At 49.6% G+C, this 22,082-nt stretch overlaps 3 protein-coding genes across 5 annotated transcripts in view; 2 read left to right on the forward strand and 1 right to left on the reverse strand.

Moving 5' to 3' along the window:
• Dgat1 (diacylglycerol O-acyltransferase 1) overlaps window positions 1-5,432 on the forward strand; it is an 18,494-nt gene extending 13,062 nt beyond the window's left edge. Inside the window, exon 19 of the mRNA XM_048359088.1 lies at window positions 5,422-5,432. The gene's annotated coding sequence lies outside the window, so the exon portion shown is untranslated. The remainder of the gene's footprint in view (window positions 1-5,421) is intronic.
• Hsf1 (heat shock transcription factor 1) overlaps window positions 1-22,072 on the reverse strand; it is a 23,505-nt gene extending 1,433 nt beyond the window's left edge. Inside the window, exons 1-10 of one of the 3 annotated variants that reach the window (XM_048359083.1) lie at window positions 21,795-22,072; window positions 5,658-5,766; window positions 5,139-5,275; window positions 4,813-4,937; window positions 2,048-2,123; window positions 1,914-1,975; window positions 1,693-1,789; window positions 1,449-1,585; window positions 1,081-1,344; window positions 495-581 (exon numbers count right to left, since the gene is read on the reverse strand). In XM_048359083.1, the coding sequence (XP_048215040.1) occupies window positions 495-581; window positions 1,081-1,344; window positions 1,449-1,585; window positions 1,693-1,789; window positions 1,914-1,975; window positions 2,048-2,123; window positions 4,813-4,937; window positions 5,139-5,275; window positions 5,658-5,766; window positions 21,795-21,911 (1,211 nt within the window). In that variant the 5' untranslated portion in view covers window positions 21,912-22,072. Of the gene's footprint in view, window positions 1-494; window positions 582-1,080; window positions 1,345-1,448; window positions 1,586-1,692; window positions 1,790-1,913; window positions 1,976-2,047; window positions 2,124-4,812; window positions 4,938-5,138; window positions 5,276-5,657; window positions 5,767-21,114; window positions 21,424-21,794 lie in introns of those variants that run through there. The other 2 variants (XM_048359085.1, XM_048359086.1) reach the window with 2 other exon arrangements.
• On the forward strand, window positions 11,951-13,416 carry LOC125360917 (magnesium transporter NIPA2-like). The gene is given in 2 exon segments (XM_048359090.1): window positions 11,951-12,341; window positions 12,344-13,416. Coding segments are annotated over 2 exon segments (1,068 nt in total). The 5' UTR covers window positions 11,951-12,157; the 3' UTR covers window positions 13,228-13,416.
• Window positions 22,073-22,082: the final 10 nt, after the last annotated feature.

The following is a 22,082-nucleotide window of genomic DNA, read 5'->3' on the forward strand; positions in this document are numbered from 1 at the left end:
AGCAAGCACTCTACCACTTGAGCCACAGTGCCACTTCCGGCTTTAGCAGTGCAGATTTTCATGCTTGACAATGTCTTACCATTGCAGTTAGAAGGAGTAAGGAGGGGATAAAGGGCTGCATTTAAGGGGGGTGGTCTGTGTCTCCCCCTAGGGCTGCTTGGGGACCATACAGCTCTAGGCCACTGGTGTCACCTGAACCAAGGGTAAAGCAGTTGGGCTGGTTCTCTGGGTGCCTTGGGGCCCATCACATTCTGAGGAAGCACAGTACAGCAGCCAGATCCTGCCTCACAGGTCAGGTGGGGCCATGTGGACCACAGCCACTGGACCATACCCAGGGGAGTTGGTGAAGAAGCGGAGCCTGTGAGGCCCTCCCCTGGGTGCTTTTCACCAGGTGGAAGAGTAGCGCTATGACAGGATGAAGTCTGGTCCATGCTGCTGGAGGGGCCCGAGCTCTGGCAGAGCCCTCCTCCCTCCCCAGTGGGGGCAGCGCTAACCCTGGCTGGACTCGGCCATGCAGAAAGGAAGAAGAGGGGCAGGGGAAGAGGCGGGCGGCCCCAGACATCTGTGGAGTGTGAGCCAAACTGCAAGATACAAAGACAAGAGCCCCCCCCCCATTGCAGGCGGGGGCTGGGGGTCTGTGCCCACCGTCCTCGCTTACTCAGCCTCTAGGATTGGCTGAGTGCTGGTGAAGGCGGGGCCCTGGCTCACCATCTGCTGTCCCAGGTTTAGGAAGCCTGACAGGTGCAAGGACCTTATAGCTTACTGCAGGAGAGGGGGATGGCAGTATCAAGGGTGGCCCACAGGGCAAGGACTCCCAGGACATCAGACAAGGCCACTCAGCTTGCCCTGCCAGATGCTCTTGGCTTCAGTGGTGCTGGGGCTACTGTGACCTGGTACTGTGACTCATCTTCCCTAGCCCCATCTCTTTTGAGTTTTGGGGAATGAAATTCACCCTGCTCATGCCAAGCAAACACTCAGGGTGTGGGCTATTACCAGCCACCCGGTACCAGCCCTCCAGAGAGTGGCCTGAGCAAAGGCCCAGGCTGCGAGTCTAGGTCTATGCATGGAGACAGCACTCACTTGTCCAAGCAGGCTACACTTAGGCACTTCTCAGGGGTGGAGGGCAAGTGTGCAGGGTTGTGGGCTCTGGTATCCACAGGGGCTGTGGTTGAGGCAGCAGGGGTAGGTTCGTTCTCTTGCAGGATGGAATCGATGAGGGCAGTTGGGGACAAAGGGGTGTCCACAGAGGATGGGTGTCCAGGCCTTGCCTCTTCCAGTCGGGGGCTCTGAGGTGGGCTGGGGGGCTCCTCCTTGACACGCACCATGGGGCTGCTGGATAAGGTCCTGGGTACATAGGGATGTCAGTAGGAGCCACCTGCAGCCCCATCAACTCCTAACACCACCCTGGACCCAGAGGGGCAGGAGGGCTAGGGGTGTTGTGGCCCCACCTCTTGTCTAAACTCCTGCCTGGCGAGGCCAAGGGGCTGGCAGGAGCCAGCTCAGTGATGTCCGAGATTATGGGTCCAGAGCTGGTGACGGCATCTGGGTTATAGAGGCTGGAGCTGCTGTAGGCTGGGGATGGAGCCTGTAATCAAAGGCAGAGGCCACATGCACAGTAAGCCTGTGGCAGGCTCTGTCACACAGCACCCTCTCTGTACATCTGCTGGCAGTCCTGAGCAGTCTCGTGCTCACCGAGTACGGGCCTGGGCCATGAACATGCTCCAAGGAGTACTGCCGGCTATACTTGGGCACAGAGTGTGCTGAGCTGCTGTCACTCAACATCAGGGGGCTGCAGGGAGGGAGCAAGAGTTAGCTGCCTGCCTTGGGCCTTGTGGGTGCCCAAGACACAGCAGGCAGAGGAGACAGATGGCCCAGGGCTGGAGCAAACAGTGCAGGCATTCCCAGCGCCTCACATCTTTCTCTTCACCCCCAGGATCCGGTTTGACTGCACCAGTGAGATCAGGAACTGAATCAGCTGTAGGGCAGAAAGGACACAGTCACCCTGGCCCACTGTGGAGGGAACCCACCTGCCACCAGCCCAGCCTACCTTGTTGACAACTTTCTGCTGCTGTGCATGCTTCTGCCGCAGGCTGGCCACCTCTCGCCACAGGGCCTCATTTTCACTGCAACACATCAGAGTCAGTGGGGCCCCAGGAGCCAGGGACAGCCCCTGTAGACATCCTCTACCCCCAGGAAGGTGCAGAGGAGAGTGGGGGGAGAACGAGGACTGGAAGTGGGGTTGGACCAGGTGAGGGTTTGCTGGCATCCTTTCCTCAGCTCCACTGTATTTCCAAGATAAAATAAAAAGGTCTAGTGGAGATAGGCATCGGTGGCTCACGCCTGTAATCCTAGCTATTCAGGAGGCTGAGATCTGAGGATCCAGGTTCAAAGCCAGTCTGGGCAGGAAAGTCCTTAAGACTTTATTTCCAATCAACCACTAAAAAATCTGAAAGTGGCTGTGTGCTGGTGGCTCCTATCTGTAATCCTAGCTACTCAGGAGGTTGAAATCAGGATTGCAGTTCAAAACCAGCCTGGGCAGGAAAGTCCATGAGACATTAATCTCCAATTAAGCACCAAAAAAGCTGGAAGTGGAGCTGTGCAGAACTCTAGCCTTGTGCAAAAAAAGCTCAGGGACAGTGCCCAGGTCCTGGGTTCAAGCCCCATAATTGGTGTGTGACACACACACACACACACACCCCAGTAGGGCCAGGTGCCAGTGGCTCACACCTATAATCCTAGCTACTCAGGAGGCTGAGATCTCAGGATTGAGATTCAAACCTCAACAAAACATGGCTTTTTATCTCTAATTAACAAGGAAAAAGCTAGAAATGAAGTGATAGAGCATTTGCCAGATGTTGGTGGCTCATACCTGTAATCCTAGCTACCCAGGAGGCTGAGATATGAGGATTGCAGTTCAAAGCCAGCCTGGGAAAGTCTCCATGAGACTCTCATCTCTAACTGTCAAAACACTAGAAGTAGTGCTGTGGCTCAAAGCCATAGAACACTTGTCTTGAGCAAAAGAGCTCAGAGACAGTGGCCAGGTCACGAGGTCAAGCTGCACAACTAATCAAAAAACAAAACAAACAAAGCCAAGTGATAGAGCACTAGTTATGAGTGGAAAAAGCTGAGCAAGGTCTTGAGCTTCCCTGTACCAGAAAAAGAAGTCTATTGGAGTTTGATTGTGACTGAGATAAGAGTACAAGGCATGCCTGTTGTACCCCATGATCTTGGCATCAATGTTGGCTGAATCCTCTTGGCCTTCTTGGAGCTCCGCTCTCAACCACCAGCCATCTCTGTCCCCATTGGAGGCAAAGGGACCAGGTTTTAGAAGGCTGAAGAGTAACACACAGGAGGGCATCCTGCTACACGCAGGTAGCTTGGGATTCAACAGGCAAGCCTTGCCTTTTTTTCCCTTCTTTTCTTGCCAGTCCTGGGGCTTGAACTCAGGGCCTGGGCACTGTCCCTGAGCTTCTTTTTGCTCAAGGCTAGCACTCTGCCAACTTGAGCCACAGAGCTGCTTCCAGCCTTTTCTGTTTATGTGGTACTGAGGAATGGAACCCAGGGCTTTGTGCATGCTAGGCGAGCACTCTACCACTAAGCCACATTCCCAGTCCAAGCGTTGGCTGTTCTGTCAGGAGACTGCCCTGGGAAGGGGGAATGAGTTGCTGGAGAACAGTTCCCATACAGTCAGTATCAGCACATACTTTCGGTTTTTTTGGGTGTGTATTTGCTCACACTGGGGCTTGAAGTCAGGTCTTCTTGCTCTTGCCTGGCTTTCTCACTCAAGGGCGATGCTCTACCAAGTTGAGCTGCAGCTCCACTTCTGGCCTTTTGCTGGTTAAGTGGAGATAAGAACCTCACGGGTTTGTCTGCCTGGGCTGGCTTTGAACTGCAATATTCAGATCTCAGCCTCTCGAGTAGCTAGGATTACAGGCATGAGCCACAAGCACTTGGCCATAATGTACTTTTTTTGCTGCTCTGGTGGGCTGGCCTTGCAAAGCCCCTGCATGCCTTCTTGACAGAGCTGACCCTTCTGGCCACATCCTGACAAAGGCCATGTCTATCTGGCAGTCCACAGGTATCACAAAGCCAGTGTTTCTTGCTGACAGCAATGTATGGTCTGAGCCCAGGACCTTCCACCGCAGGAGTTAAAAGGACCTGTCACAGAAGCTGAGGGTGATTCTTGCCCCAAAATGGGCAAGAAGAGCCCTAAATTGTGCCTTGTCCCAGTTTCTCGTTGCCATGCATGCGTTAGGCTGCCTGCTGGGGTGTTCTCAGAAGAGTCCTGGCTGAGGAGGGATTATAGGGCTGGGCATGGAGTGGCTACATACATGCAGGGCAGATGTTTGGTAAAGAACTTGAACTGCTCCCTGTCCCCAGGTCTGGGGTGCAGGCAGCTGGCAATGATGACTCCCTGTGCTGAGTGACGCCAGGACAGCGGGAGCCACTGAAAACAGAGAGAAGCAAAGGGGCTAGGCCTGAGGATTGTTCTGGCCAGCTTCTACAAGCCCCTCTTTAAAGAGGGCCTGAAGGGCATGGTCTGTGCACTCAGTTCCTGTGTATATAGAACCCAACTGGCCCATGCTGTAAAACCAGGTAGAGGCCGACCTTCCTTGAAATGACAGCCTGGAAGGGGCATGGGGAAGTGCATGCAGGGGAACCTCCAACTTCATTCTGTACTGGAGACTGTCAGAGAGGAAAGCTGGGAGCAGCTCTGCAGGGAGGGGTAGAGGGGGGACAGTGGCCTCTCTGCCCTGCCCACCAGCCGAGCCCACAGCACTCTGGACAGCAAGCTCCAAGTGCAAGACCTACTGCTTCATGGCCAGGAGCTTCGAGTCCATACATTCTTGCTTCCCCTTCATCAGCTGCACGTCGGTCAGCAGCTTGGTGACACTGTCCTGGCGGATCTTTAGGTCTTCGTTTTTCAGAGTGGATATCTGGGGGGAGGCACACCCAAATGTGAGGTGGGCTTGGATGGCAGCAAGCTTCTATGCTGAAGCTAGGGCATGGCCTGGTCACACTGGGGAAGGGCCAAGTGGAGTAAGGGGTCAGAGGGACATGCAGGGATGCAGGCACACCCTGTGGCTGCTGGTCCCCTCTGAGGAAGGGAAGGGGCGTGCTCAGGGCTGGTGACTCACACTGGTTACTTTCCTCTTGATGTTCTCTAGGAGCTGCTCCTGGCCCCGCAGGAAGCACGGGTGCTGGAACTCAGTGTCATCTCTCTCTGGCTTGACCAGGCCACCCTGTTCAATGTGGACCACTTTCCGGAAGCCATCTGTATGTACAGGGACAGGTAGGGCAGGTCTGCCTAAGTTCTGGCCACTGCTCAGGGGCAAGTGAAGGGGGCTTCCTGGGGAAGAGCTGTGTGCCACTCTGGCCACAGCCCACCTGTAACAGCTGGTGATCTTGGCTCTACTTTACACAGCTACCCTTCTAGTGTGTGGGAGTACAGCTTGGGCTTCAAAGACTCTTCCCTGGGGTCCCCAGGATCATACCACCCAAAGACCCCTCCAGCTGCCAGGAGTGGGGGGGGGCCTCAAGGCCCTGTCTTGGTTCACCCAGGACTCCATTGCTCATTGTGTTGGGAGTCTGCCATCCACGTTACAGCTCAGCTGTCTAGACCCCCTGGGAAGATGACCCTCTGGGTGGGCACTCACACATGTTGAGCTGGCGCACGAAGCTGGCCATATTGTTGTGCTTGAAGTACTTGGGCAGCACCTCCTTGGCGAATTGGCCCTGGTCGAACACATGGAAGCTGTTCCCGCTCTGTCAGGAGACACACAGGGGGGTGGGGGCGGCGTGTTGCTGCAGTAGTGGGGACAGCCACCCTTGATCAGAGGCACCCCGCCCCCTCCCTCCCTGTGTGGAGGGCAGCAATGTTCCTTCTCCATGTGGCCAATGGGAGGTGGAGCTCAGCCCCTAAGCCTTCTCTGGTCTGCATCCTGGCTTTGGGGCCCATGTTGCCAGAGGCAGGGTTTTCTTCCCTAGCAGTTCCTGGGTGTTGGATTTATATTCATGTACAGACCACATCAATCTGGCCATTCCCTAGAAGGGATTGGTGTTTAGCCTTAATTAGCAAATTTTCCTGAAGAATGGCTAAAGTTCCATATTGAGGCACCAAATGGGCAACCAAGTCTCCAATGCAAGACACATAGTGTGCTCAGAAACACAACCTCATTCTTTTGGCATGGCTGTCCTTTCTGAGGAGCCAGAATCCTCTTGAATGGAGCCCAGAAGCCACCAAAAAGGGCTAAGAGTCAGGGTAGGAGGTCTCACTGGGGGAACAGGCTTCTTTGGGTTGGGGAGGGGAACAATATGGGCAGAAAAAAGCAGCAAGAGCACATGGTTAGCACTACAGCTGTTCTCAACACAGTGTGGCAAAGATAAGCATAAAAAGTGGTGTTGGGGACTCCAAGGACCTGGAGAACAGTAGCAGGAGCTGGCACTCCAATCAGATTGATGTACCTCCTCAGAAGTAGCTGCAGTTCACCGAGAGCAGCGAGCTTCTGGCAGGTGACCTGCCTCCCCCACCCCCACCCTCACCCCCACCCCCATTCTGCACAGCCTTGAAGAGCCACCATTGCAACTGAGTACATTGACTGGTATGAAGCCAAAGGCTTCATCCAGAGGAACTTTCAACATCGGCTATCTGGAAGCTCACTGAAGTCATAAGCAAGATGGTTTAGCTCTCCCAGTGTCAAAAGCCTTTTTTATAGAGATGTTTGTGGGAGCGTGTAGGCATTTTTTCCCCTTTGTGCCAGTCCAGAGGTTAAAACTCAGGGCCTCAGCTTTTTCGCTGAAGGCTGGCAAGTTAACACTTGAGCCATGTTTCCACTTCTGGCTTATTGGTGCTTAATTGGAGATACAGAGTCCCATGGACTTTTCTGCCTGGGCTAGCTTTGAACTACAATCCTCATCTCACTTTCATGGAATATTCCCCAGTGGAGCACACGAAGCTTATTTAGAGTCTCTGGAATCTAACAAATGAAGAAGGATTTGCACAATGAAATCACTAAAACACAGGGGGACATGAGGGGATTTCCCCCTTTGGTTTCAACAAGGCTCAGAGATTACACTGAGAGGAGCAAGATTTTTCATCCTTTCCAACTCCAGGGTGATGAGACCACATTCCTGCAGTTATTAGGCCAAGGGCCTACATAACCCCCACTGTAACCATGGAAGTGGAGATCTATTAGGCCCACCCAGCAGGCCATAAACTCAGCTTGGACCACTCTTATCCAAGGTAGCATGTAGGATGGAACATCTAGTTGGGAGCACTGAGCTGAAAGAATACCAGTAGCTACTGTCTAGCCTTGTTCCCAGAGTATTTGCCCAGGGGAGATGCAGTCTGTAAGGAAAGTGATGGCGTTCACTCTACAGGAAATGGTTTGGGCATGCTCAGGCTCCAGATCACAGGTAATGACAGTTCCTCTCTTAGCAGGGGGCTGAGCCCCTTGCTCAGCCTGCCCTATTTAGAAAAGGCAGAGAAATGCCCTCCTGGGTCAGAACAAACCAAGACTAATCCAAACTGTACTACTTAACCAATAAACCCATCTACTACCATACCAAAAACCCCCACAGGGCTGGGAATATGGCCTAGTGGCAAGAGTGCTTGCCTCGTATACATGAAGCCGTGGGCTTGATTTCTCAGCACCACAGAAAATGGCCAGAAGTGGCGCTGTGGCTCAATTGGCAGAGTGCTGGCCTTGAGCAAAAAAAGAAGCCAGGTGCCTGCCTCGGATACACGAGGCCCTAGGTTCGATTCCCCAGCACCACATATACGGAAAACGGCCAGAAGCAGCGCTGTGGCTCAAGTGGCGGAGTGCTAGCCTTGAGCGGGAAGAAGCCAGGGACGGTGCTCAGGCCCTGAGTCCAAGGCCCAGGACTGGCCAAAAAAAAAAAAAAGAAGCCAGGGACAGTGCTCAGGCCCTGAGTTCAAGGCCCTGGACTGGCCAAAAAACAAACAAAACCCCACAAACAGTTCAACAACCTCACTCCCAGATCAAACAGCCTCACCACTGTTTAGATTTAATTGGGTAAAACTGCTTAACCATCTATCATTCAAGGCATTGTAAAAATAACACAAAAAACCCCTAGCTGTAGCTCCATGGCACGCCTGTCATCCCAGCAAAATGGAAAGTGCAAATAGGATCATACTCTAGGTAGATCTGGGCATAAACTTATCCCAATAATAAAGAGAGAAGCTGAACACTGGTGGCTGATGCCTATAATCCTATCTACTCAGGAGGCTGAGATCTGAGGATCGTAGTTCAAAGCTGCCTTAGGCAGAAAAGTCCCTGAGACTCTTATCTCCAATAAACCACTCAAAAATCCGAAGTGATGGTGTGGTTCAAGTGGTAGAGTGCTAGCCTTGAACACAAAGAGGCTTAGGAACAGCTCTCAGGGCAAGTTCAAGCCCCATAACTGACAAAAAATAAATCAATGAAATAAATAGAAAAAAGGCTGAGGCATGGTTTGAGTGGTAGTTCATGACTGTTACGGGCAAGGACTGAGTTCAACTCCTCCCCCATCATACACAACAGCACAGAGATTAGGGGTACAGTTTAGTGGCAGAGCATTTGCCCAGCATGTTCAAGGCTCTGGTTCTATCTCCAGTACCACAGTCAAAACAAAGCAAAATAAAAACCCCACCACAGCATAACAGCATAGGCAGTGATTACAGTAACTGCAAGGTTGAGTGAGTACCTGTAAGGCAGTGAACAGCACCAAAGCCAGCCTTCCTACACGGATAAAAATAACTTTCTCTCAAAAATGCTGGACCTTGGGATGAGAATGTGGCTTGGTGGTAGAGTGCTTGCTTAGCATGCATAATTCCTCAGTACCACATAAACAGGAAAGGCTGGAAGGGCGCTGTAGCACAAGTAGTAGAGTACTAGTCTTGAGCAAAAAAGATGCCCAGGCCCTGAGTTTAAGACGCCCCAGGGCTGGACCACCACCATCACCACCAACAACAACAAAAAAAAACCAAGCAAGACCTATTGGGCCAGGAGACTGTGACCCTCACACAGGATTTGGGGAACAATGGAAATTGCCCATGAGAAGGATTAGGCATAAGATTCAACAAAGAGGGGCTGGGAATATGGTCTAGTGGCAAGAGTGCTTGCCTCGTATAAATGAAGCCCTAGGTTCAATTCCTCAGCACCACATATACAGAAAAAGCTGGAAGTGGTTCAAAAGAAGCCATGGACAGTGCTCAGGTCCCAAGCTCAAGCCCCAGGAGTGGCAGCCCCCCCCCCCCCGCCCATTGCACAGAATTGTTTAATTCTGGAATTTTGCACTCAGTATTTGTTTTGACCATGATTAGGTATGGGTAGCACAATGTGAATGAGGGGACTACCACACACCTCTTCATTTTTAACCTAATTACACTGCCTTATTTAAGGTGAGTTTCTTGGAGACAGCCTTTAGACATAAAAGACATCTGAACAATTTCTGCCTTTTAGCTGGTGTCTCTATACTAGAGATAGGTATATATTTTACTAAAGGAGTAGACAGTAAGTACTGTGGTTCTAGGACCATCTAGTCTCTTTTGCTCAAGTCTGTAAAGGTGACAGGAAAGAAGCTACAGATAAAGTATCCATGAGTATACATATCTATTCTCTAATACAACTATATACAAAAACAGGCAGCAAACCATGTGCTGTAATTTGCTGACCTTTTTGTCATTAGTGTGGGTATCCATGGGTCTCATGGGTCTTATTACCTATAGTGCTACTGAACACTTTTTTTTTTTTTTGGTTTTTGCCAGTCCTGGGCCTTGGACTCAGGGCCTGAGCACTGTCCCTGGCTTCTTTTTGCTCAAGGCTAGCACTCTGCCACTTGAGCCACTTCTGGCCATTTTCTGTATATGTGGTGCTGGGGAATTGAACCCAGGGCTTTATGTATACGAGGCAAGCACTCTTGCCACTAGGCTATATCCCCAGCCCTGAACACTTTAAAAAAAAATTTTTTTTTTTTTTTTGCCAGTCCTGGGGCTTGAACTCAGGGCCTGGGCACTGACCTTGAGCTTCTTTTGATCAAGGCTAGCACTCTACCACTTGAGCCATAGTGCTACTTCTGCCCTTTTCTGCTTATGTGGTACTGAGGAATCGAATCCAGGGCTTCATGCATGCTAGGAAAACAGTCTACCACTAAACCACATTCCCAGCCCAACACGGTGGTTTTAACCATCCCATTTTCTTTTCTTTCTTTTTTGTTTGTCATGGGGCTTGAACTCAGGGCCTAGGCTCAGTCCCTGAGTTCTTTTTTACTCAAGGCTAGTGCTCTACCACTTTGAGCCACAGTGCCACTTCCGGTTTTTGAGTGGTTAATTGGAGATAAAGTCTCAAGGAGACTTTTCTGCTTGAGCTGGCTTTGAACTGCAATCCTCAGATCTCAGGTTCCTGAGTAGCTAGGATTACAGGCATGAGCCACTGGTTGAATTCAGGAGCCATGACTCAGACTTTTGCTTTAGTTATTTTTGTGCCTGTACTGGGGCTTGAGAATTGTCCTTTAGTTTTGTTTTTTCTTTCAAGGCTAGCATTCTACCACTTGAACCACAGCCCCACTTCAGAGCATCATGGATTTTCCTGCCCAGCTAGTTTTGAACTGCAATCCCTCAAGCTTCCTGAGAAAATACAATTACATGAGTGAACCATTGGCACTTGGCTTGTGTTAACTATTTTGGAATAGGGTCTTACACTTATGCCTGGGCTGGCCTAGATGGCAGTCTTCCTCCTCCACTTTACACTTTCCCTGTGGTTGGGATGGCTGGTGCTTTGCCACACCCAGATATTGGTTAAGATCTCCTCTCTCTAACTTTACCTGGGCTAGATTACAACAGGTATGAGCCACCAGTGACCAGCATATGCTAGGCAAGCATTGAACTTAGATGTATGTGTATCTTTTGCCTAAATTATAAGTCTTCTCCTGTGTTTTCTTACTTTCCTTATGGAACTCTGAACACATGGGATAGACTCCTGGGAACTCTGACACACATTTCTGAGGCACTGTCTACTTTACTTGGTACTTTGAGATAAGGAAGGTTTTGCCATGCTCACTGACTTTCCTCCATTTTCACTTTGTTGCTGACTCCCGCCAGGGTTCTTTAGTTACTTTAATTTTCAGTTTTGAATTTCAATTATGTTATTACTATTTGCAAGTTATGTTTCTTACTTAACTTTGCTTATACTCATTTAAAAAATGAACACACTCAGGGTCTCGCACTCATGCTCTACCACTTAAGCCATGCCTCCAAGCCCAGCTTTTTGCTAGTTAATTGGAGATGGACTCTCTTAAGACTTTCTGCCCAGGCTGGCTTTCAGCTGCAGTCTTACAGACTTAAGCCCCTGAAGAGCTAGGATTATAGGTGTGAGCCATCAGTGTCCAGCTCTTGAAATGTTTCCACAGTTGCTGCTTTAGTCTCTGACAGATAGTATTACAGCTCTGCCATCTCAGCTGCTGCATCTTTTGGTCTTACGCTTTCCTGGTATGTATGCTGGGTAATACTATAGGTTCACTGCTCAAGGTTAATGATCTACCACTTGAGCCACATCTCCACTTTTAGCTTTTTGGTGGTTAGCTGGAGATAAGAATCTCACGGCCAGTGCCTGCGGCAGCGGGGTGGTGATGGTTAGGTTTCTCCGGGCGCTTCCTTGGAGCAGGCAGCTTTGGATGGCAGCAGCTTTGGATGCTTGCACTTCCAGCGGCCCGTTTGGGGGTGTGAGCCCAGGCGCCTGGCTGGCCTGTTCTGCCCTGCCCTGCGGACGGGGTGAGGAGCTACTTCTGTTCTCCCCGCGCCTCCAGCCGGCCTGCAGGCCCCGCTGCCCGCCCCCTGGTGATCTTCCGAGGGTGGTGGGTCACGCTGCGGCTCCGTCCTTCCCACGGAATTGTGTGCCCCATGGGCTCCGGCCAGGACGCGCGCTCTCCGCAGTTGTTGTGGATGGCTGGAGTGGACCTACTCAGCCAACCTTTGACACCTTAAGTGGGAATAAAGGGTAGCATTTCTGAGGAAATGAAAATGAACAAATCATCTCTGCTTTTCAAAAGAGAGACCCTGTTGAATGTACATATGTGAAGACTGCGTCATCCTGCCTCTAGCAGTTTGTGTATTCTCTGATCAATGTGATTCACAGGAAGTTCTTAAGTACCAAACGAAATGAGCCCGAGTCATGGAAAATATGACTTTTATATCGGTCTGGGATTGGCTATGACCTCCAGCATTTTCATTGGAGGGAGTTTCATTTTGAAAAAGAAAGGCCTTTTGCGACTTGCCAGAAAAGGTTCCATGAGAGCAGGTCAAGGTGGACATGCATATCTTAAAGAGTGGTTGTGGTGGGCTGGACTACTGTCAATGAGGTGGCCAACTTCGCTGCGTATGCATTTGCACCAGCCACACTGGTGACTCTGCTGGGAGCCCTCAGCGTCCTCGTAAGTGCCATTCTTTCTTCATATTTTCTAAATGAAAGACTTCATCTTCATGGGAAAATTGGGTGTTTGCTAAGCATTTTGGGGTCTACAGTAATGGTCATCCATGCTCCAAAAGAAGAAGAGATCGAGACCTTGAATAAAATGTCACATAGGTTGGGTGATCCAGGTTTTTTGGTCTTTGCAACTCTCGTGGTCATTGTGTCCTTGATACTAATCGTGGTGGGACCTCGCCATGGACAGACAAACATGCTTGAGTACATCACAATCTGCTCTGTGATTGGACCGTTTTCCGTCTCCTGTGGGAAGGGCCTGGGCATCGCCATCAAGGAGCTGCTGGCTTCGAAGCCAGTGCTGCAGCATCCCCTGGCCTGGATCTTGCTGCTGAGCCTCGTGGTCTGTGTGAGCACACAGATCAATTATTTAAACCGAGCCCTGGACATTTTCAACACGTCCATCGTGACGCCCATCTACTACTACATGTTCTTTATTACTTCGGTTCTAACGTGCTCAGCCATCCTTTTTAAAGAGTGGCAGCACATGCCTGCTGATGTCATTGGGACCCTGAGTGGCTTCCTCACCATCATTGCGGGGATACTCTTGTTGCATGCCTTTAAGGATGTCAGCTTTAGTCTTGCAAGTCTGTCCGTGCCTTTTCGAAAAGATGAAAAAGCAGTGAATGTCAATCTCTCTAATATGTATGAAGTTCTTAATAATAATGAAGAAAGCTTACCCTGTGGAGTTGAACAACACACAGCTGAAAATATTTCCCAGAGAAATGGAAATCTCTCAGCTTTTTAAGAAAGATACAACTAAAAGGCTAATCTAGAATTTGGTTATAAAGTGATTTTGAGTATGAGAATGTGTCTGAAAAAGCATTGTCTTCAGTGCTTCTCTAAAGACAATCTTTTTAAAAAGCTTCATTCATTTGGACCAAGAAATTACTTTTCTTACATTTAAACGATGGTAGTTTAAATGAGGTCACTTAAAATGACCCCAGTACAAGGCTGATTTCTATTAATATTGTATTATTGTAGAGGTATTTTACATTTTGATTCTTTCTCCAAAATCTAAATGCACTAATGCAATTTTAAGTCTATAAAAAATGCTTTGTTTTTTCATTGGTCATGAAAGTCTGAAATGTGTATTTGTCATCCCAGCCTGCCAGTCCCTGACTATTCATGGCTTCTTGATTGTGAAAAAGAACAAAATTATCCCAACACATTATCCTCTGGTTTACCTTATTAAAAAAAAAAAAGAATCTCACAGAATTTCCTGCTTGGGTTGGTTTTAAACCATGATCCTCAGGAATCTCAGCCTCCCGAGTAGCTACGAATACAGGTATGAGCCACTTGCATCCAGCTAATCTCAGTAAGTTTACCTCTTTATTCCATTAACTTGTAGACTTTTGGGGATTTTCAAAGTAAATGATCATGCTATCTATGAGATGGTCTTATTTCTCTTTTCAATCTGTATGAAATAAATAAATCTATTTTTCATACTACCATGATTGGAATGTACAATCTAAAATTAAGCAGACACTCTTCTCTCCTGATCTTTAGGGTACATCCAGTCTTCACAATCAAGCATGTCAGCTGCAGGCATGCGCATCTGCTCACTAGAAAAATAGCCCTATCGCTCCTCTTCTGCTGAGCTTGTTCTTTTTGGTTTTTCCCTTTTGTTTTGTTGGTACTGTTAAGGGGGCCTGAAGTCAAGGTCTTGCCATCTTGCTTAGCTTTTTGTTGCTCAAATCTGATGTGCTACCACTTGAAACATACCTCTACTTCTACTTCTGGCTTTTTGGTGATTAATTGAAGACAAGAAGGGCTGGGGATATGGCCTAGTGGCAAGAGCGCTTGCCTTGTATACATGAGGCCCTGGGTTCGATTCCTCAGCACCACATATACAGGAAATGGCCAGAAGTGGCGCTGTGGCTCAAGTGGTAGCGTGCTAGCCTTGAGCAAAAAAGAAGCCAGGGACAGTGCTCAGGCCCTGAGTGCAAGTCCTAGGACTGGCAAAAAAAAAAAAAAAAAAGACAAGAGTTTCAAAGACTTTCCTGCCCAGGGTAGCTTCTAACTGTGATCTTCAGATCTCAGCCTCCTGAGTAGAATAACAGAAGTACTAGTACTTGGCTATGCCCCCACCCCCTTCAGTTGATTTGGTGAATTCAATCATTTAAGAATGTGGAACTAGGGGCTCAGAATATGGCCTAGTGGTAAAGTGCTCATTTTGTATACATGAAGCCCTGGGTTCAAGTCCTCAGCACCACATATATATAGAAAAAGCTGGAAGTGGCGCTGTGGCTCAAGTGGTAGAGTACTAGCCTTGAGCAAAAAAAAAGTCAGGGATAGTGCTCAGGCCCTGAGTTCAAGCCCCAGGATTGCCAAGAAAAAGAAAACCAAACTAACAAAGAATGTGGAACCAGATTTACTTTTTAAGAGTTATGACGGTCTGTACCTTGGTTTCTGATAAGAAGTTTGAAGTCATTTTTTTTGGCGGGGGGGCAGTCCTGGGCTTGAACTCAGGACCTGTGCACTGTCCCTGAGCTTCTTTTGCTCAAGGTTAGTGCTCTACCATTTGAGCCACAGCACCATTTCCAGCCTTTTCTGTTTTATGTAATACTGAGGAATTGAACCCAGTGCTTCATGCATGCTCGGCAAACACTCTGCCACGGAGCCACATTCCAAGACCCTGAAAGTCATTCTTTTTTTTTTTTTTTGCCAGTCCTGAGGCTTGGGATTCAGGGCCTGAGCACTGTTCCTGGCTTCTTTTTTGCTCAAGGCTAGCACTCTACCACTTGAGCCACAGTGTCCCTTCTGGCTTTTTCTATATATATGTGGTGCTGAGGAATCAAACCCAGGGCTTCCTGTATGTAAGGCAAGCACTCTACCATAAGGCCATATTCCCAGCCCATGAAATCATTCTTATCTTTGTTTTTCTGCATCAAGTTTTTTTTTCTCTTGCTGTTTCCTTTTTTTTTTTTTCCCCCTGTTGTTTTGTTTTTTTGGTTGTGAGACTTGAACTCTGAGCCTGGGAGCTGTCCCTTGATATGTTTTTCTTTATTCTTATTCTACTCAGGATTTACTAGTATTCTTGGATCTGTGGTTTACAATTCAATAATTTTAGAAAAGTTTTGGCCCTTATTTTATACCTACATTCTTCTCTACCCCCCCTTCCCCGGCCCCAAACTGTGTCAGACCATGTGCTAGTCTACCATGGCTCTAATTTCTCTAGATCTTTTACTCTCTGTGCATCATTTTTATTGCCTTTTTCAGCCACTGATCATTTCTTTGACAGTTTCTCTTTTCTGATAGTGTTTAGGACTGAATTCAAGGCGTCACACTTGAATCATCCACCTCTTGCATCGTACTCCCAGACTTTCTACAGGTTTCTTTTCTGTCTTTAATTGTAGAAATAACCTTTGATTTTGGAATACATGTCAAGAACAGAAAAGTTGGGAAGACATTCTGACAATACAGTTCTCAGTTTCTCCACTATGCACATCTTGTCTTAATAAGATGCATCCTTCAGATACATTAGATACAGTGCTTCAATTACAGCCACTACGCCCTTTGTTCTCAGGACATCATGAAAAAAAATCAGTCATACCTCCTTAGGTTCTCTGGGTTATGACAGTCTCATTTCCTTAGATTGCATACACTTAACACCTGTGTGTGTCTGTACCACTAGGCCTTAGATTCTGGGCCTTGGGGTCTTGCTTGATATGCATTTTCACTCAAGACTCAAGACTGGCACTTTACCTCTTGAGCCATATGTCCAGTTCAAGGTTTTTGCTAGCTGTCTAGGTACCGGCTAGCGTACAATGCTCCTGCAATCTCAAACACAGTTGTCAGTAAATGACATCTTTGGCCTTATTTAACAGTACTGTGGAGAATTTGAAATATATACAAAATTCACTACATGTTTTACATAAGGCAGGAGGTAGGTCTATGACTGCTTATTTTCTCAAAAGGTTCTGTGATCCTAGGTCAACAACCACAAGCTCTTTTCCAGTATCTATCCAGCCACAAGTTCTCCATTTTAGTCCTCTTATGCATCTAAAGGTAAGACTGGGGACTGGGAATGTGCACCATGAGATGTGAGCTGAACATCCCTCCTTTCACAGTTAAGAGGCCTGCCCCTCCTGCTATCAGACATCGAGAAAATGCTGCATCAGTCCAACCCTGGCGATGCCTGGTAGTAGCAGTCTTCTCCATGGCACATCGTGGGCCCCACTACCCACTAGGCTTTAGCTCTCCTTGCATACAGGCAGGGATTCCCAAGCCCAGGTACTCTTTCCTAGCTCTCAATAAAGAACTGTGAATGAACACTGGTCCTGTGCAGCTGCTAGAGTGCTGTGGGCCTCTGTCTTGTCTTTCTCCAAAAAGGCTACCACACCCTAGGCCCACAGTACCTCACTTCTCTTAACCCCTGGGGCAGGAGGAAGCACAGGAGGCTTCCTATACATTTAGAGCTTTGCCCTTCTCATATTTCTCTGTGGAAGGGGAAGTGGGATTCTCATGTATAAATCCAAAATATCCTGGCTTTGACTAGTTCTGATCATCCAAAGGATGGCTAGAGTTGAGAAAGCAGGTGGACTGGATCTCCTGTTGCTCTCAGCTCAGTGCCTACTAAAGGCATGTAGCAAGCAACAGCTGTGGATTCTGGAATTTGTTTGGATTGGTTTTTATTTTTTTGCCAGTCCTGGCTTGAACTCAGGACCTGAGCACGGTCCCTGAGCCTCTCTGTGCTCAAGGCTAGTGTTCCACCACTTGAGACACAGTGCCACTTGCAGCTTTTTCTGTTTATGTGATACGGAGGAATCTACCCAGGGTTTCATACATGCTAAACAAGTACTCTATCACTAAGCCACATTCCCGGCCCCCATCTTTTCTTTTTTGTTTTTTGCCAGTCCTGGGGCTTGAACTCAGGGCCTGAGCACTGTCCCTGGCTTCTTTTTGCTCAAGGCTAACTCTCTACCACTTGAGTCACAGCGCCACTTCCAGCTTTTTCTATATATGTGGTGCTGAGGAATCAAACCCAGGGCTTCATGTATATCAGGCGAACACTTTACTGCTAGGTCATATTCCCAGCCCTTTTAAGCTCTTACTTTTGCCACTAGGCCATATTCCCCTCTTTTTTTCTTTTGTGGTGGTACAGGAGCCTGAACTCAAAGCTTCACATTCTTGGGTCATTTTTTTTTTTTCTTTGCCAGTCCTGGGACTTGAACTCAGGCCCTGAACACTGTCCCTGGCTTCTTTTTGCTCAAGGCTAGCACACTACCTCTTGAGCCACAGTGCCACTTCTGGCTTTTTCTATATATGTGGTGCTGAGGAATCAAACCCAGGGCTTCATGTATACGAGGCAAGCACTCTACCACTAGGCCATATTCCCAGCTCTTGGGTCAACTTTTTCATTCATGGCTGGTGCTCTCCCATTTGAGTCATGTCTATAATTCTGGCCTTTTTTTCTGGTTCATTAGAGATAAAAATTTCACAGATTTGTTTGCCCAGACTGGCTTTGGACTTTGATTCTCAGAACTCAGCCTTCTGAGTAGCTAGGATTATAGGTGTGAGCCACTGATGCTGGGAAAACCTGTTTTTAAAGTATAAAATGGAAATTATGCCATATATGTGACTGGTTATGGATAGAATACTATAAATGCACAGCAGCTTAACCTTGTCCACAACAGAGACACTGAAGGAAGACCGCTAGGTCACATGGCTTCTGACTGTTATTTTTGGAGGCTCTGGAGCCGCTGGACCCTACAGCACATGTCACCCAGCCTGCTCCTAGGATATGTGGCCTCTAGTCTTTGCATGCACTGGCAAGTATCCAAAACCAGTGGGCCTGCCAGTCCCTGTCTGCTCTCTGAAAATCAGCTCACCTGGCTGTCAGAGCCAGACAGGAGAGGCCCTACATGTCCTGGAAATTCTGGACATGATCCACGGTCAGTGCTGCTTAAAAATCACATGTGATCTCATGGGGAAGACCCGAGGGACACTCAGAGCCCAGGCCCTCTGCAGTGGCTGTCTGACTGCCTTTGGTCACTGTCCCTGGTGATCACCAGCCTCTTTCATCTCAGGGGTTTCCTGGGATCTCAACCTACAGTATTATTTCTCTTGCCCCAAACAGAATTACCACCAGGCTAGGACTAGGCTGACAAGAGGTGCCTTAGAAATCAAAATTTAAAGAGGCCTTCCCTAATTAAGGCTGTTGAAGGGTAGGGTGGGCCTTAAAAAGGAATGCCTCCTCAAATTTTGTACCTGATAACTCCCTGTATCTTGTCTCACCATATCCTTACCTCATGTTCAACCGCTGCCGCCGCATCTGTCTGGCACAAATTTTGTGGCCCTGGGCCTTGTTCTCAGGTACCCAGGCAGCTTCTGGGCTGAGCACCACAATCAACCTTGGTTATAAGCAAAGGGTAAGTGTGGTGAGAACTGCCTCTTTTTAGATCGATTGGACAGTGATTCATGGGCTAATTAACATGTCTGAAATATCCCCTTTTGATTATGAACATAGATTCATCGTTTAAGAACTAGAAAAAAATAAGTAAAAGAATGCCTGGCGCTGGGTGGCTCATGTCTGTCATCCTACCTACTCAGGAGGCTGAGATCTGAGGATTGTGGTTCAAAGCCAGCCCAGGCAGGAAAGTCCGTGAGACTCATCTCCAGTGAACCACCAGAAAATGGGAAGTGGCGATGTGACTCAAGTGGTAGAGCACTAGCCTTGAGCTGAAGGGCTGAGGGACAAAACTCAGGCTCACAGTTCAAGCCCCACAACTGAGCAAAACAAAACAAAACAAAACAAAAAATACTCTCCAGGGATAATTAAGATCGCTGCTCATGCTTCCTTTGAATCTTTTAAAACAAGACTGAATAAAATGACCACGTACAGTATTGGAACCACACCATCAGAATGTAAAGCCTGCACATTTTTCCGTTAGTTCAGACATTTTTCCCATTCTTGCAGCTCATAGAGGCTGCAGTTCACCAGAGCTCTCCCTGTCCTAACAAGAGGCTTACTTGGGGAATTGAAGAGCCACTGCATAGAGGGGAGGAAGCCAGGGATTCAGGATACTGTTCAGAAATGTAGCAGGGAAGGCTCAGGTCTCACACTCTACTTAGCCAAGTATTCAGCCCTTTAAGAAGACTTCTGGTACAGTATCTGGGGACCCCTTTGATTCAAGGTGGGGAATGACCACCCATGACCATATTCACATACTTGTGTGTATCCAAGCACAGGTCTACTTTATAATCACTACATGGAGCTCCCCAGTGGAGCTGCACGTTCCTCCAGGGCTGTGGGCCCGAGGAACACCTGTATTACTTCAGATTCTTCCTATTAGGGGAGACATCTGTAATTGAATGAGGGCTTGTGGTGGGAAACAAACATCACAAGGCTGGGGTCAGTGTGGTGACCTGTTCTGTCTCCCAGGGGCAGGACAACATAGAAGCAGGCCTGATCTAGCTCAATAAAGGGCTGCAAGTCCTCCCTAGGTACTCAGCCACCATTCCCATTCAAGCAGAAGGTATTTTGGGCCAGAATGATGAGATTTCCAGTTGGGAACCAAGCAGAACCTGAGGGTAGATTCTAGAACTTCCTGAAGCAGCCAACCCCAAGAAGCTCTGCCACTTTTGCTCAGCACAGATAAGGGCTTCCTTTCACTTCTAAGCCAGATTTTGGTTTCTGTACTATGCAGTCCCCACTATCATGTCTCAAACCAACAACAATCCATACTACCACAGCTACTTTGTCCAAACCAGGTAGAATTGAACGCTTCTGTTCTGCTCAGCTCTCCCTCCCCTCCTGGGGAGAACTCACTAAACAAGGCCCCACAGACTATATGCCACTGTGCTTACTGTTCAGAGGCCTTCCTTAGAACACCCCCGTGGCTCCTGTAAGAATGTATACCACTTCACCCATACATCTCATTTCTGTAAGCAGAAACAGGTCTTCCTAGTAGTATGAAGTTTAGAATGTTCCAGAGGATCTCTGGTGTCCACCCTAACTGGGTAAGGGTTCCCTTAAGAGTTCAGGGGAGCCAGGTACTGGTGACTCACTCCAGTAATCCTAGCTACTCAGGAGGCTGAGATCTGAGGATCACAGTTCAAAAGCCAGCTCAGGCAGGAAAGTCCCCTGAGATTCTCATCTCCAATTAGCCACTCCAAAACCGCAAGTGGTGCCATGGCTCAAAGTGGTAGAGAACTAGTATTGAGCAAAAAGAACTCAGGGACAGAGCCTAGGCGCTGAGTTCAAGGCCCATTACTGACAAAAAGAAAAAAGGAAAAGGAAAAGAAAAAAAAAGCAGGGTACAAGGCAGGGGTGAAAGGAAGGGTAAACTAATGTAGAAAGGTGGCACATGGTGTCATTTTCTCTGGTCAGGAGACTGAGGTCTAGAAGAGGTTTGTTTGCCTGGGGGGGGGGGATACACAACGCTCCCTCATTTTCAGGTGTAGCTCACCTATTCTAGGTGTCAGGGAAGCTACGTGATTTCTAGTTTTCTCTTTATTCCCAAGCACTTTTTATAACTCAAGAGCCGGGCTTAACAGATGAGCGATAGCGGGCCTGGCCTCTAGCTGGCCCAGCTTCCGCTTTGGCTTTTTCCATCCTAGGCTTTCTCCGAGCCAGCCGGCTTGGGAGACGGGTGCGGGAGGGGGTGCTCCGAGAGCCCGAGAAACAAACCCTGAGCTCTGGCTGCAGGAAGTCAAGCAGCTTTGGTGGCAGCCAGCCTGTCTCCATCCCTTCCAAGGTTCCCTCTGGAGCCGTGCGGCTGGTCTTCAGGCCATCATTTGCCGGCCCCGCACCCTGGCCCTCACGGGGAACGACGTCACGGCCAGGATGTAGACGGCCTCCTCACTAGTCTCCGACTCCACACAAGCCCGGGCCTCGGCGAGCCGGCGCGGCGGGTCCCGACTGGGTTTGCGTCGTACACAGCCCGCTGCCAGGCAACTGAAGAGGGCTGGCGCCGCTCCACCGGGACGAGGGAAACGGCCCGGGACCGCTCGGACTCGGCGTCTCCCGCCCCACGCGCGCCTCTTCCCTCCACGGCCCGCCCTCCCCTCCGTCTCTCTCCGCGGGCTGCAGGCCGGGCGCGCGGCCGCCCGGGCGCCGTCCCTCACTTAGCCGGAGACCCGAGAACCGGAAGCCGAGTCCGGCGCGTCCCAACAAACTTCGGGCTCGGGGTCCGCCAGCCCTGGGGGCGGGGCGGGCCCGCGCGGGGACGCGGGGACGCGGGGACGCGGCGCCCGGGCTCGCGACGCCAGGCGGGCCGGACCCCCGGCCGGCCGGGCCCGGCCGGGCCCCTCCCCCGGCGAGGCCCTCCCCGGCAGGCCGCCCAGGCCCGCGCCAGCCCCGACCCCTACCGGGCTCCAGCAGATGAGCGCGTCGGTGTCCGGGTCGCTCACGAGGGTCCACAGCTTGGTCAGGAAAGCCGGGACGTTGCTGGGTCCCGCCGCACCGGCGCCCAAGGACAGATCCATCTCGGACGGGGCGGACGAAGGCCGGGCGGGCGGTAGGGAAGGCAAGGCCGAAGGCTGGGCTAGTGGCGTCGCCCCGCCTGCCGCCCGGGCCGCGCCGCCACCCTCTGCGCACACACGGCCCGCAGCGCTCGCATGGCCGCCGCCATCTTGCGACGGGCGCGCTCCCGCCGA

The sequence above is a fragment of the Perognathus longimembris genome, chromosome 12 (genome assembly GCF_023159225.1).
Source record: "Perognathus longimembris pacificus isolate PPM17 chromosome 12, ASM2315922v1, whole genome shotgun sequence".
NCBI classification, from domain to species: Eukaryota; Metazoa; Chordata; class Mammalia; order Rodentia; family Heteromyidae; genus Perognathus; species Perognathus longimembris.